The 12,683-nt window shown below is 40.2% G+C and overlaps 1 protein-coding gene across 2 annotated transcripts in view; it reads right to left on the reverse strand.

Moving 5' to 3' along the window:
* Positions 1-776: 776 nt before the first annotated feature.
* LOC124046894 (protein phosphatase 1 regulatory subunit 1A-like) overlaps positions 777-12,683 on the reverse strand; it is a 40,956-nt gene continuing 29,049 nt past the window's right edge. The window contains exons 3-6 of one of the 2 annotated variants that reach the window (XM_046367674.1): positions 11,200-11,219; positions 10,759-10,825; positions 8,832-9,020; positions 777-1,680 (exon numbers count right to left, since the gene is read on the reverse strand). In XM_046367674.1, coding sequence (XP_046223630.1) covers positions 1,589-1,680; positions 8,832-9,020; positions 10,759-10,825; positions 11,200-11,219 — 368 coding nt within the window. In that variant the 3' untranslated portion in view covers positions 777-1,588. Of the gene's footprint in view, positions 1,681-8,618; positions 9,021-10,758; positions 10,826-11,199; positions 11,220-12,683 lie in introns of those variants that run through there. The other variant, XM_046367669.1, reaches the window with a different exon arrangement.

A 12,683-nucleotide genomic window follows, 5' to 3' on the forward strand; every position in this document is an offset into this window, starting at 1 on the left:
CAGGTGCATCAAAGCAGGGACCGATAAGAAGACTGAAAAACAGCTTCTATCACAAGGCCATCAGACTGTTAAACAGCCACCACTAAGATTGAGTGGCTGCTGCCAACACACTGACTAAACTCCAGCCACTTTAATAATGGGAATTGATGTAAGATATATCACTAGCCACTTTAAACATTGCTACTTAATATAATGTTTACATACCCTACACTACTCATCTCATATGTATATGTATATACTGTACTCTATCATCTACCGCATCTTGTCTATGTCGTTCGGTACCATCACTCATTCATATATCTTTATGTACATATTCTTTATCCCTTTACACTTGTGTGTAATACATGTATCACTAGCCACTTTAAACTATGCCACTTTGTTTACATACCCTACATTACTCGTCTCAAATGTATATACTGTACTCAATACCATCTACTGCATCTTGCCTATGCCGTTCTGTACCATCACTCATTCATATATCTTTATGTACATATTCTTTATCCCTTTACACTTGTGTGTATAAGGTAGTAGTTTTGGAATTGTTAGGTTAGATTACTCATTGGTTATTACTGCATTGTCGGAACTAGAAGCACAAGCATTTCGCTACACTCGCATTAACATCTGCTAACCATGTGTATGTGACAAATAAATTTGATTTGAATAATGTAACTTAATATTACCCACTTGGGGGTGCTGTTGCATACCTTTCCCCTTGTAATGCTGTTAACATACAGTTACACTCCCTTTATTGACATAAGAAATACACTGACGACATGTATGGGTACATATTTTTATTTTGTTTTATGAAATCTTCCCATAATTAATTTGCTGAGATAACAATTAGCCTACTAAAATAATGATGCCTGCCATTCAGAAGAGAGGGTTTGGCAATAGATGTTAAATTACATGTCCATGAGGCTGTAGAAATGACATTTGTTTGTCATTTTTGTACAATAATGAATGATGAAAAAACATACAGGTTTCGCCAAGTGTTCATAAAATGAGTAAGTTTATTAGGACTTAAGACACTCCAGAGAAGACCCTTGTTTGCAGGACGTCTTTGTTTGTACCTCAGTGTACTGTATGTAGTACACAAGTCTGCTATACTGTATGCACAAAATCCCAGTTTCAGTATAAAATACTACAAAAATATATGTAAAATATGAGCAAGTGTTTTTACATTATGAGATTTTTTATTTTTTTATTTTTATGAGATGACTGTGAGATGCAAAACATAGAAGTAGATATTTTCTTTTATAAGAAAATGAAAACTAAAACCTGTATATTACCAGTGAACGTTAAGTGCATATCAGTCAGTATTGCTGTTGATATTCCCCACATACTCTCTTATAACAATATATAACGATAATCCACCATACATAACCAAGACTTAAAAGAAGTGTTTGAGATAGAGAAATTCATTCAATTGTCCTTTCTTGACCTCAACAATACAAGGCTGAATAAATTGGATGATGAGTTTAAAAATTATAACCTGATCAAGATACATTTCTAACCAAGAGTTCTTAACACAGTCATGTGTTTGAACTTTTAACCATCAGAAACATGGATCTGCAGTTTGTGTTCCTCTTCACTTTGGATCTTTCTGCTTGTCTTCCTCCTCCTCTTTCTCTTCTTCCTCAGGGAAGGATACTTTTGATTTGCTCTTGAGCAGCTTGACCCCTGGGGATTGGACAGACAGAGTGCTGGATAGTCATGGGTAATGTGACAGACTGTGACTGCAGTCACAGAGAGATCAATAGGAAACACACTCAGTGTGTTCTAACAGCTACTAGCTCGTCACACTGACACACACTGTCATGATCTACAAGCCTAAACTACAATCATGTCTGTCTGTGTAGTCCCCTTGCTGTCAAAGGATGAAACTATATGTCCATCAGTGTTGGGACTGTAGTAAGTGTTTCAGAGGATGATGCTGTGTTGTTGTTGTGTGTAAGCATGATGCTGTTTGTGTCAGCATAGGGGCCAACTGTCATCTGTCTTGTGACCAGACCATCTGTTAGTTAAGGTTACCAGAGTGCTCCTTGCAGCTACAATCAACAGCTCATGTTTCAAAGAGCTTTTTTCATTCTCTTGATAAACACTCAGTGATGACCACACGTATGACTCAATATTCTTTCTGACTCATATCCGCTGACTACAATCTACATCAGTGGTGTAGTGGTTTACCCACCTTTTTTTGTGGAAAAAAGCATTGACAGTATAGGGAGCGTTACATTTTTCAACGCAACTGGTGATTAGTTCCCCCCCCCTCCCCCACTACAGCACTGATCAACATCAACCCACAAGCCGTTGTCTCAAGAAAATACAGTACATAGTGTGTGACTCACTAGACTTGACAATGTGAATTTGTTCACCCGCACCTCCTAAACAACAGTATTGAACTACACCTGTTACTAAGCATTCTACAAATAAAACAACATTGGCTTTTCCTGGCCTACTTGACTGGCCTGGTCTTAGATCGCTTGAGGTGACAAGGCAGCACATAGGCCCAGATTCCAACTCCAGTTAATCACACCGTAAATGGAACATTATTCCCTTTTTATGGCTTTTCTCTCTATGTGTATTCTGACCTTGAACTTAAGCATGAGAATAGCATGAGATTCACCCACTATTCGTCTGAGGTGGAGCTTGAATAAATGAAGGTGGAGGTGTCTACAGCAGTGGAGGCTGGTGGGTGGAGCTATAGGAGGACGGGATCATTGTAATTTCTGGAATTTAATAAACGGGAAGGTATGACATGTTTGACTCCATTCCATTTGTCAATCGAGCCATTACAATAAGAACATCCTCCTATAGCTCCTCCCACCAGCAAACTCTGCTCTACAGATATGCCATATTTCTGTCCTTGACTTAATTCTCTAATTAATTCCACCACCTTTAAGCGTGAAGAAATCATGAATATGGTCGAGCGAACCTACTGGTTCCAAGTGGAAAAAGCATCTACTTTATTTTTTCTATAGAGAACACCATTCTCCATGCACTGCTTTATTCATTCTATATTTTTAAATATTTTAATATATATATATATTATTATCATGAACAAAACAAATACCAAAACATAATTATACAACAAATGTACATAAACCTAACAGACAGGTATTACATATCGAGATGCATTTTCAATTTGCCAAAAAGTTTAATGGTACGCATTGCTTTTTTGTTTTTACATCTTAAACATTGTGAAGAGCAGTTTGTACTCCATCCATTTCATTTTATGGATAAAGAATATGCCATGAAAAATAAACACATGAACAATGAAAGTTAAAATCGGGGTCCATATCATTTGGTTCCAAATAAAACATAATATCAGAGTCTTTCAAATGAACATGAACTCACTCCAAAATCATCTGACATAAGAACAGTCCCAAAATAAATGGTCAAGACTCTCTGGGTCACAACCACAAAATACACATTTGTTATCAATCGCTATTTTGAATCTGTGTATAATAAAGGTCTTTACAGGGTAGATTATATGAATGAGTTTGTATGATACTTGACCTTATTTAGATATAAAATATTTTCCAGACAACAACAAGACTTTGTTCCAGTTCACTTGTCCTAGGACTGCATTCTAGTATCTTCTAGCAGAGGGAATAGTAACATATTGACATTGTTTTTTTATATACACATTATTAAATTTATAGTTTAATATATACATTCCTTCTAACTGTGTTGAAGCTACAAAATCCTCAACAGTTGCACTTGGAGTACTGCTATATTGTAAACGACCTTAAGGGACAGCTCTAACAACTATTTGAAACTACTCAAGAGTGAATGTAACATTGTGTGTTCTCATGAATTCTGGATAACAAGTTTCTCTTCCCTCAATCTTTTAAGTTCAGCCATTTCTTTACCTCTCTTCATGGCTGTTTGTCATACTTCATTAATTCCCAATATTTCCCATAAGGCTTAAATAGTTGGGCTTTCCTCCAATTATCTTGTATATCTTTGGCATCCATCTTGAAATTATCATCTTCCAACAGTCTACTATTGAGTTTCCAATAACTCTGATTCGATTTATTAACTTCAGATCCATTAATATTTAAAGATGAGAATATATTTTTATGATCAGTAAAAATTGATGGTTCAATTGATACCCTGACTCATTCTTGACTGTCTGGACATGTCCTTGTTACTCCAAGTGAAGTCCTTTTTATCTGGATATTTACATCTCCAAATATCGAATAATCCAAGACATAGATTATTAAACTCAGGATTAACAATGCTGGATCTGTTAGTTTTCACTTCTCCATGAAGTAAACATATTTTTTTGTATGGCCTCAATTTTCATAGTATTTACCCTAACCGTGTCCTCCAAGCCATATGTCATTTCACCTATCTTTGCTGTCAAAAGCATCACAATATTGTTTTGCATCTCAAGAGGTGACGCCCTCTTGCCCTCTCATCTTTTTCCCCTGGGGCTTGACTGGAGTGTCGTGGTCGTAAAGTGACAGCCTGAGCTGGGGACTGGATGGGTGCAAGTTGTCAGCATTGTTGTCCGTGCTCACCAGATTTTCATCACCCACAGCAGTATTTCACCCCACAGTTACATTCTGAAGAGGCGTACCCAAAACCATACTATCTTTTGCGGTTAATTGTCCATCTGATGATTGATCAATTTATTTTATTTTGGTTCTGGAAGTTTTCATGAAGACATTCTCATTTTTGACCTAGCTAGCTGATCTGGCTATCTAGTGTTGTCGCTAAGTTAATAGTTTGAAGTGAATAACTTGCAGAAAGTAATCAATTACTTTGGTAAACACACTACACCATATTCATACAGGGTTTTATGACCATAAAATGACCACATGGTCCTATCCTTCAGCTACCAGAAATAATCGCATCTGCACTGACCACCATCTTGGGCGCCTGCACGGCTTTATAATGTATCATGTTAGAGACTATCGGGCGCCACCGTCGGTAATACCCACATAAATTAATTTTTGCATAATTCCATTAAGTTTACCTTTTTTTCCGCTGTCACATCCTTGTAAATTGTTCCTAAGGGTCGCTAGCGTTAGCGGATCATGGCGCACGGTTCACGACAACTCGACTGTTGTCATACAGTTCCATGATAGTGCGAATTAGGGTAGATTCATAGGCTTATTGTTCGACATTCCAATATTTCATGTATTGAACTTGAATATGACATCATTCAGGATTAATCAAACCTCTGTATTTTGTATTCATCAATGTAAAGTATTCCGTGCATAAATGTGCATAAATAATCTATAAAATCAGAGTATTCGAATTCTTCCAGTTGGTGCTGAAATGGAGATGAATATGCATAGATTGCCTTCTTTCTTTGATCCCTATAATCTGAACCTCTCTCGATGTATTTGTTCTATTGAGTCTGTCGACAAAATTCTAATTAAATGTGTAACGTATTTAAAGGGATGGCTAAAAACTGTTGGCAAGCAAGTGGGAGAGTTTTCAACGGTTGAATGACATTTATTCAAAAGTGCGCAAATTAGCCACACCTGCAGAGCCTGTTACGCGACTAAATAAGGTAAATCTGATTACGAAATAGCCTGAGAAATTCGTAGGTAAGGCGTGCCGATAGAGATTTGGTTCCAGGCTACTAGAGTACAGTGGACTTCCACATCAGGCCTAATGACTAATATAAGGCCAACAGTCCGTGCTCCCAAATACTGGAAAAAGTGTGATTCGTTTGGTTGCATGGTCACCACAGTAGCCCCATGCGGCTATAAAAATAAATGATGCAATTATAAGGCCAATAAATAACACAACAGCATGGCATATTTACAGTAAAGTTAGAAGCTTATTATGCATAACCCATCATTAATTATTTAAATATAAGGCTAATACTGCAGTGAATGTATTACCTGAAAGATGTAGGCTAGGACATCTACTATATACAGTTGAAGTCGGAAGTTTACATACACCTTAGCCAAATACATTTAAACTCGGTGTAGATCTTAGGTCAGTTAGGTTCACCACTTTACTTTAAGAATAATAGTAGAGAGAATTATTTATTTCAGCTTTTTTTTCTTTCATTCGTCGCTTCAATATATCCACATAATTTACCTTCCTCATGACGCCATCTATTTTGTGAAGTGCACCCCCCCCCCCCATCTCTTTTCCAAGTTTAAAAGGATAAACATCTACATTGGCCATTCTGTCAATCCAGCATGACTTCTGACGCGCTCAAAACAACTGGAAACTCAGTCAAAAACAAGCTCCGACTGTCATCCAGCTCCGACCTGAATATCACCAATGTCATCATGATTCGACCTTGTTTTTTTCCTGAGTTCCCCGTTGTCTTGAAAGCACCATAAATGCAGAGAATGCCAGACTTTGATGACAAAAAGTGAGCACAGCACAACAAGGTGAGGCCAAAAATGTATTGTATGCTGCTGCATACATTATGTAAATTGCCAGGGAGATATGTATACTGTAGCTCAGAAAGTAATACTAAGTGTATGTTGTGAATTAAGCTGTTAGTAGCCCATGTGCCTCACCCTAATAATTTGGTCCATTTTTCACTCTTAATTTTGCCTACTGTTCTGATGTGGTGCTGCACATGTAGACTATATCCTGTTTTAGAGAAACTCAATTAGTATTTGGTAGCATTGCCTTATAACTTGCGTCAAACATTTCGGGGAGCCTTCCACAAGCTTCCCACAATAAGGTGGGTGAATTTTGGCCCATTCCTCCTGACAGAGCTGGTGTAACTGAGTCAGGTTTGTAGGCCTCCTTGCTCGCACAAGCTTTTTCAGGTCTGCCCACAAATGTTCTATAGGATTGAGGTCAGGGCTTTGTGATGGCCACTCCATACCTTGACTTTGTTGTCCTTAAGCCATTTCGCCACAACTTTAGAAGAACGCTTGGGGTCATTGTCCGTTTGGAAGACCCGTTTGCGACCAAGCTTTAACTTCCTGACTGATGTCTTGAGATGTTGCTTCAATATATCCACATAATTTCCGTACCTCATTGCCATCTATTTTGTGTAGTGCACCAGTCTCTCCTGCAGTAAAGCACCCCCACAACATGATGCTGCAACCCCCGTGCTTCACGGTTGGGATGGTGTTCTTCGGCTTGTAAGCCTCCCCCTTTTTCCTCCTAACATAACGATGGTCATTATGGCCAAACAGTTCTATTTTTGTTTCATCAGGACAAAGGACATTTCTCCAAAAAGTACGATCTATGTCCCCGTGTGCAGTTACATACTGTAGTCTGTTTTTTTTATGGCGGTTTTGGAGCAGTGGCTTCTTCCTTGCTGAGCGGCCTTTCAGGTTATGTCGATATAGGGCTCGTTTTACTGTGGATATAGGTACTTTTGTACCTGCTTCCTCCAGCATGTTGTTCTGGGATTGATTTGCACTTTTCGCACCAAAGTACGTTCATCTCTAGGAGACAGAACACATCTCATTCCTGAGCGGTATGACGGCTGCGTGGTCCCATGTTGTTTATACTTGCGTACTATTGTTTTTACAGGTAAACATGGTACCTTCAGGCATTTGGAAATTGCTCCCAATGATGACCCAGACTTGTGGAGGTCTACAATTGTTTTTCTGAGGTCTTGGCTGATATCTTTTGATTTTCCCATGATGCCAAGCAAACAGCCACTGATTTGAAGGTAGGTCTTGAAATGCATCTACAGGTACACCTCCAATTGACTCAAATGATGTCAATTAGCCTATCAGAAGCTTCTAAAGCTATTACATAATTTTCTGGATTTTTCCAAGCTGTTTAAAGGCACTGTCAACTTACTGTATGTAAACGTCTGGCACAGTGGACACATTATAAGTGAAATAATCTGCCTGTAAACAATTGCTGGAAAAATAATTTGTGTCATGCACAAAGTAGATGTCTTAACCGACTTGCCAAAACTATAGTTTGTTAACAAGAAATTTGTGGAGTGGTTGAAAAACGAGTTTTAATGACTCCAACATAAGTGTATGTAAACTTCCGACTTCTACTGTAGATAGCTGCAAAATTACTTTCAATTTTGCAGCTCAGGAGGTTATTCTAGACAAGTCTCTTCTGTGTCTTTATCATTCTCACACAAGTCATTTGCTGATGGCCCAAGCCTATACTACGCCATCTACTGGTACAACGTCGTTATTGAATGCAGTTCTAAAACAAGCTCTAGATGTGGTGTATTGAGAAATGTGTTATGTGTTAATGAGTTTAGATTTAAAATGGTTGCACATAGCCAATGGGATTTGTATGCCGAGGTTGAGTTATTTGAATTAACAAATGACAATGGGGTTTCCATTCTTGCATTGAACTGATTGGATTATGAGATGCAAGGGGGGTTAAAGTTCAATGATGTATTGGGGAGTTGAGCTGAAGACACTATACAGAGTAGTAGACTGGAATGTGTTAAGGAGAACATGAAATAAATCTGTTCCGTTTATTATAAGCACGCTTCAGTGTCTTCAGTAAAAGAACCCAGCATCTTAGGATACAACACTAGACTTTTATTATGAAAATGAAACCAGAAGCTGCAAAGCAACTCTAACATCTGGCCTAGAGTTGCTTGATTGACTAGCTAACTTCAACGAGCTACTGTTTGTCTACTGCCAAAAGTTTGTACATATACAAAAAGATCTGTAACTGAGTAAATGGTGACGTAAAGTAAGAATCCAACATGTGAATGTTCATTCAGAGTCGTAACATAGGGTTTGTACGTACTAATTTAACATTTACGTTATGTTTCAAGCATGGCTTTTCTTACGATCCAAACTATTTACATATGGATTTTCGTGCGATCAAAATGATACGCACTTTCAACCTTTTGGCAACTATCTCACTCCATATGTGTGGAGTTGTGATGGCCTTACCTGGAGTAAAGGGAGGCTGGTGTTGATAGGGGGTGTCTTTGCGCCTTGGTGTGTCTGCCGGTCGTGGCAGATCCCCTGATAGCTCATCTGCTAGGGCCAGTGTATCTGTGTGGGACTGGGGCAGTCTGGTAGGAGGCAGGCTGTCTCTGTCTTCACTGTGGCCTCTACAGCAGTCTGTGGGCTCTCTGCCTGTGGAGGACACACACAGTACATTATAGAGGTCCACAGTATTGCAGAGTGGGTGGGGTTATATCCTGCCTGTTTGGCCCTGTCCGGGGGTATCATCGGATGGGGCCACAGTGTCTCCTGACCCCTCCTGTCTCAGCCTGCAGTATTTATGCTGCAGTAGTTTATGTGTCGGGGGGCTAGGGTCAGTTTGTTATATCTGGAGTACTTCTCCTGTCTTATAAATATAATAATATATGTCATTTAGCAGACGCTTTTATCCAAAGCGACTTACAGTCATGTGTGCATACATTCTACGTATGGGTGGTCCCGGGGATCGAACCCACTACCCTGGCGTTACAAGCGCCATGCTCTACCAACTGAGCTACAGAAGGACTTATCCGGTGTCCTGTGTGAACTTAAGTATGCTCTCTAATTCTCTCTTTATTTCTTTCTCTCTCTCGGAGGACCAGAGCCCTAGGACCATTCTTCAGGACTACCTGGCATGATGACTCCTTGCAGTCCCCAGTCCTCCTGGCCGTGCTGCTGCTCTAGTTTCAACTGTTCCTCCTGCGGTTATGGAACCCTGACCTGTTCACTGGACGTGCTACCTTGTCGCAGACCTGCTGTTTTCAACTCTCTAGAGACAGCAGGAGTGGTAGAGATACTCTTAATGATCGGCTATGAAAAGCCAACTGACATTTACTCCTGAGGTGCTGGCTGACCTGTTGCACCCTCGACAACTACTGTGATTATTATTATTTGACCATGCTGGTAATTTATGAACATTTGAACATCTTGGCCATGTTCTGTTATAATCTCCACCTGGCACAGCCAGAAGAGAACTGGCCACCCCTCATAGCCTGGTTCCTGTCTAGGTTTCTTCTTAGGCAGTTTTTCCTAGCCACCGTGCTTCTACACCTGCATTGTTTGCTGTTTGGGGTTTTGGGCTGGGTTTCTGTACAGCACTTGGAGATATCAGCTGATGTATGACAGGCTATATAAATAAATGTGATTTAATTTGAGTCCAATGATCACAATTATAATGGTGTGCTTAATTTGTACGGAAATTGGTCTCCTACTCTTAACCTTTGCTCGCGTGACTGAGAAATGTGTGTTTTCTATTTCTTTTGAGATTTTTTCTGGGAACACAGAATGTTGTTTTTGTGTTTCCGTAATTGCATGAATTACCAGTATAATCTGCAGCCCTATGCCTTCCAGCCAAACCTGGGCCGATTATTAAACTGGACCATATTCAGCATGCAACTGTATTCAAGGCCATCCAGCCTGGGGTGTTTGGCCATGTTGGATATTTTCTAAGCTACACACTAATTAACAAGCCAGGTTTGTGAAGAAAATATTTGTTGTGGTATAAAATTGGACCATAAATAGGCTGCTGTGCTGAAATGAATTTTGATCCTCTGTACATATTGTCTGAATAACAACTATCTATTTGAGAGACATGCAGTAGGATGGTGTAGCCCTCTCTTTGCCCTGTCTATCACTGCAGCTAAAGTAGGATTGTGTAGCTTCCCTGGTCAGTCAATCAATATCTAATGTAGATTTACAGTGCTACCTCCTAAGTCAGCACCTGACTAGCTCTGTCACACATTTCAGTGGTCTCTGTGGAGGTATAATGCTGACTACAGACGTTTCATCAGTGTTTCCTACACTCACCAGAATAACAGGGAGAGTATGAACTAATGGCACTTCCATCTCATCATGTTATGGCAGTTTGTGTGAACAAGGTTCTGTACTGTACCTTTCATGGTGGGTGGAGAGTAGACGCTGTGTTTCCTCTGAGCAGGAGACGACTCTGCACTCTGGACCTGGTGGTGTAGAGGGATGGAGGGAGGAGGTGTAGAGGGATGGAGGGAGGAGGTGTAGAGGGAGGAGGTGTAGAGGGATGGAGGGAGGAGGTGTAGAGGGGGAATGGTGCGGGTGGAAAAGAACAGCATGTGAACCAACAAGGCAGAGCCAGAGATCCCATTTCACTGATGCTATTTCAGGAATCAATGACAACTGCATCAGAAATACCTCTTGAACCATAGCTAGAGATGAGGTTTTTGCAATCTGGCTATTCTGTCCATATCCAAACATGAAACATTTAAATAAAAGTTGATTTTATGGGAAATTATATTTGTGACATCACATGAATTTGAAACAGAGCAGTCGGGTATGGGTGACAGTGTGTGTAACCTACCTCTCCTTGATGCTTGTCATCTGTGGGAGAGAAAAGCAGACAGTTAGTGATGTGCAGCCTATCTGTGTGTTGAGGCTCTGCACGCACGCACGCACGCACACACACACACACACACACACACACAGACAGACAGAGAGAGAGAGACAGCTTGTGACATGTGACTTGGTTTATTATAGACTAAGACCCTGGGAGAGAGATGGAGAGCGATAAGATGGTCACCATGAGGCTGAGAGTTTATGGTTCAGTGTCCAAATCACTGCTGACCTCAGGCTCTAATGGCTGACTGGTGACTATTCCACTCCACCTCCATTGACATTTCTCTGAATTTAAATTGAGATCTCCAGCAAGCAGAGGGCGATTCATAGGGTGTCATTGAGACAGTTCTGATGATGGGTTTTATCACCATGAACATGACAGCTGGAGCTTAAAATCAATAACTAGCTAACCATTTTGTTGAATGAACAGCACTGGGCCATTGATAAAACCTTCTAGCCTTTGTTTGATGAGGAGAACACAAGGACAGGACAAACATGTGAAACACACATGAGCACGTTTATAAATGAATTGGACTGCATCACAGACACGCCTATGTTGTATTCTGAAGGTCAACACAGTACAAGAGCACATAAAGGGAAGAACAACATGTGAAACACATTACCATGACTCATTTGTTGAATGCATGACAAGGGGCAACACACAAGCCCTGTATTGTACAGTGTTGTCCTCTGAGACCAGCTCCATGGTTTTCACATATTATATATCTGTTTGGGAGTGTTCAATTAAAGCCATAGGGCACTGCTTCTCAAATATTTTGATAACAGATCTGGTTTACAAGGATACAATTCTGATTCAGGACAAACAATGATCCAGAGACACAACACTACAGTAAGGTTCAGTATTAACCTTCCGAAGTGGCCTCTCTTCAAGAGACAGTTCAGATGACATTCACAGGGAAATATCAGCAAGACAAAGAGCTGCTTGTAGCTGAAATAATGGCTGTGAATAGTGAAAAGGGTCCCACGCACACTACAGTGTGCAGCTCACATACACAGACAGAGTTGAGCAAAACAAGTTTCACCCGACACAAGCAGACAAACTACAGACAGACTACATTACAATACACCACCCAGTACCATTCACAACACACAGGCAGGGTAATGTAATTGTAAAAGGCCATATAGCATAAACAGTTGATCAACTAAACAACGAGCTTGACGAGACAACTAGGCTGGAGAAAACTGTCCATAAAGCCAGTGACTACACCCATGGAGACGCAGGTGGAAAGAGGGATGGAGGGAGGGATAGAACCAGGCTCATGAAGGGAACAGAACTGTCCCATTGGCAGCAGTTCAAATCAAATCAAATTGTATTATTCACATGCGCCGAATACAACAGGTGAATGCTTACTTACAGCAGCAGTAAAATAACAATAGCGAGACTATATACAGGGGGTACTGGTACAGAGTCCATGTGTGGGGGCACTG

Source organism: Oncorhynchus gorbuscha, linkage group LG01, assembly GCF_021184085.1.
Source record: "Oncorhynchus gorbuscha isolate QuinsamMale2020 ecotype Even-year linkage group LG01, OgorEven_v1.0, whole genome shotgun sequence".
Lineage (NCBI taxonomy): Eukaryota > Metazoa > Chordata > Actinopteri > Salmoniformes > Salmonidae > Oncorhynchus > Oncorhynchus gorbuscha.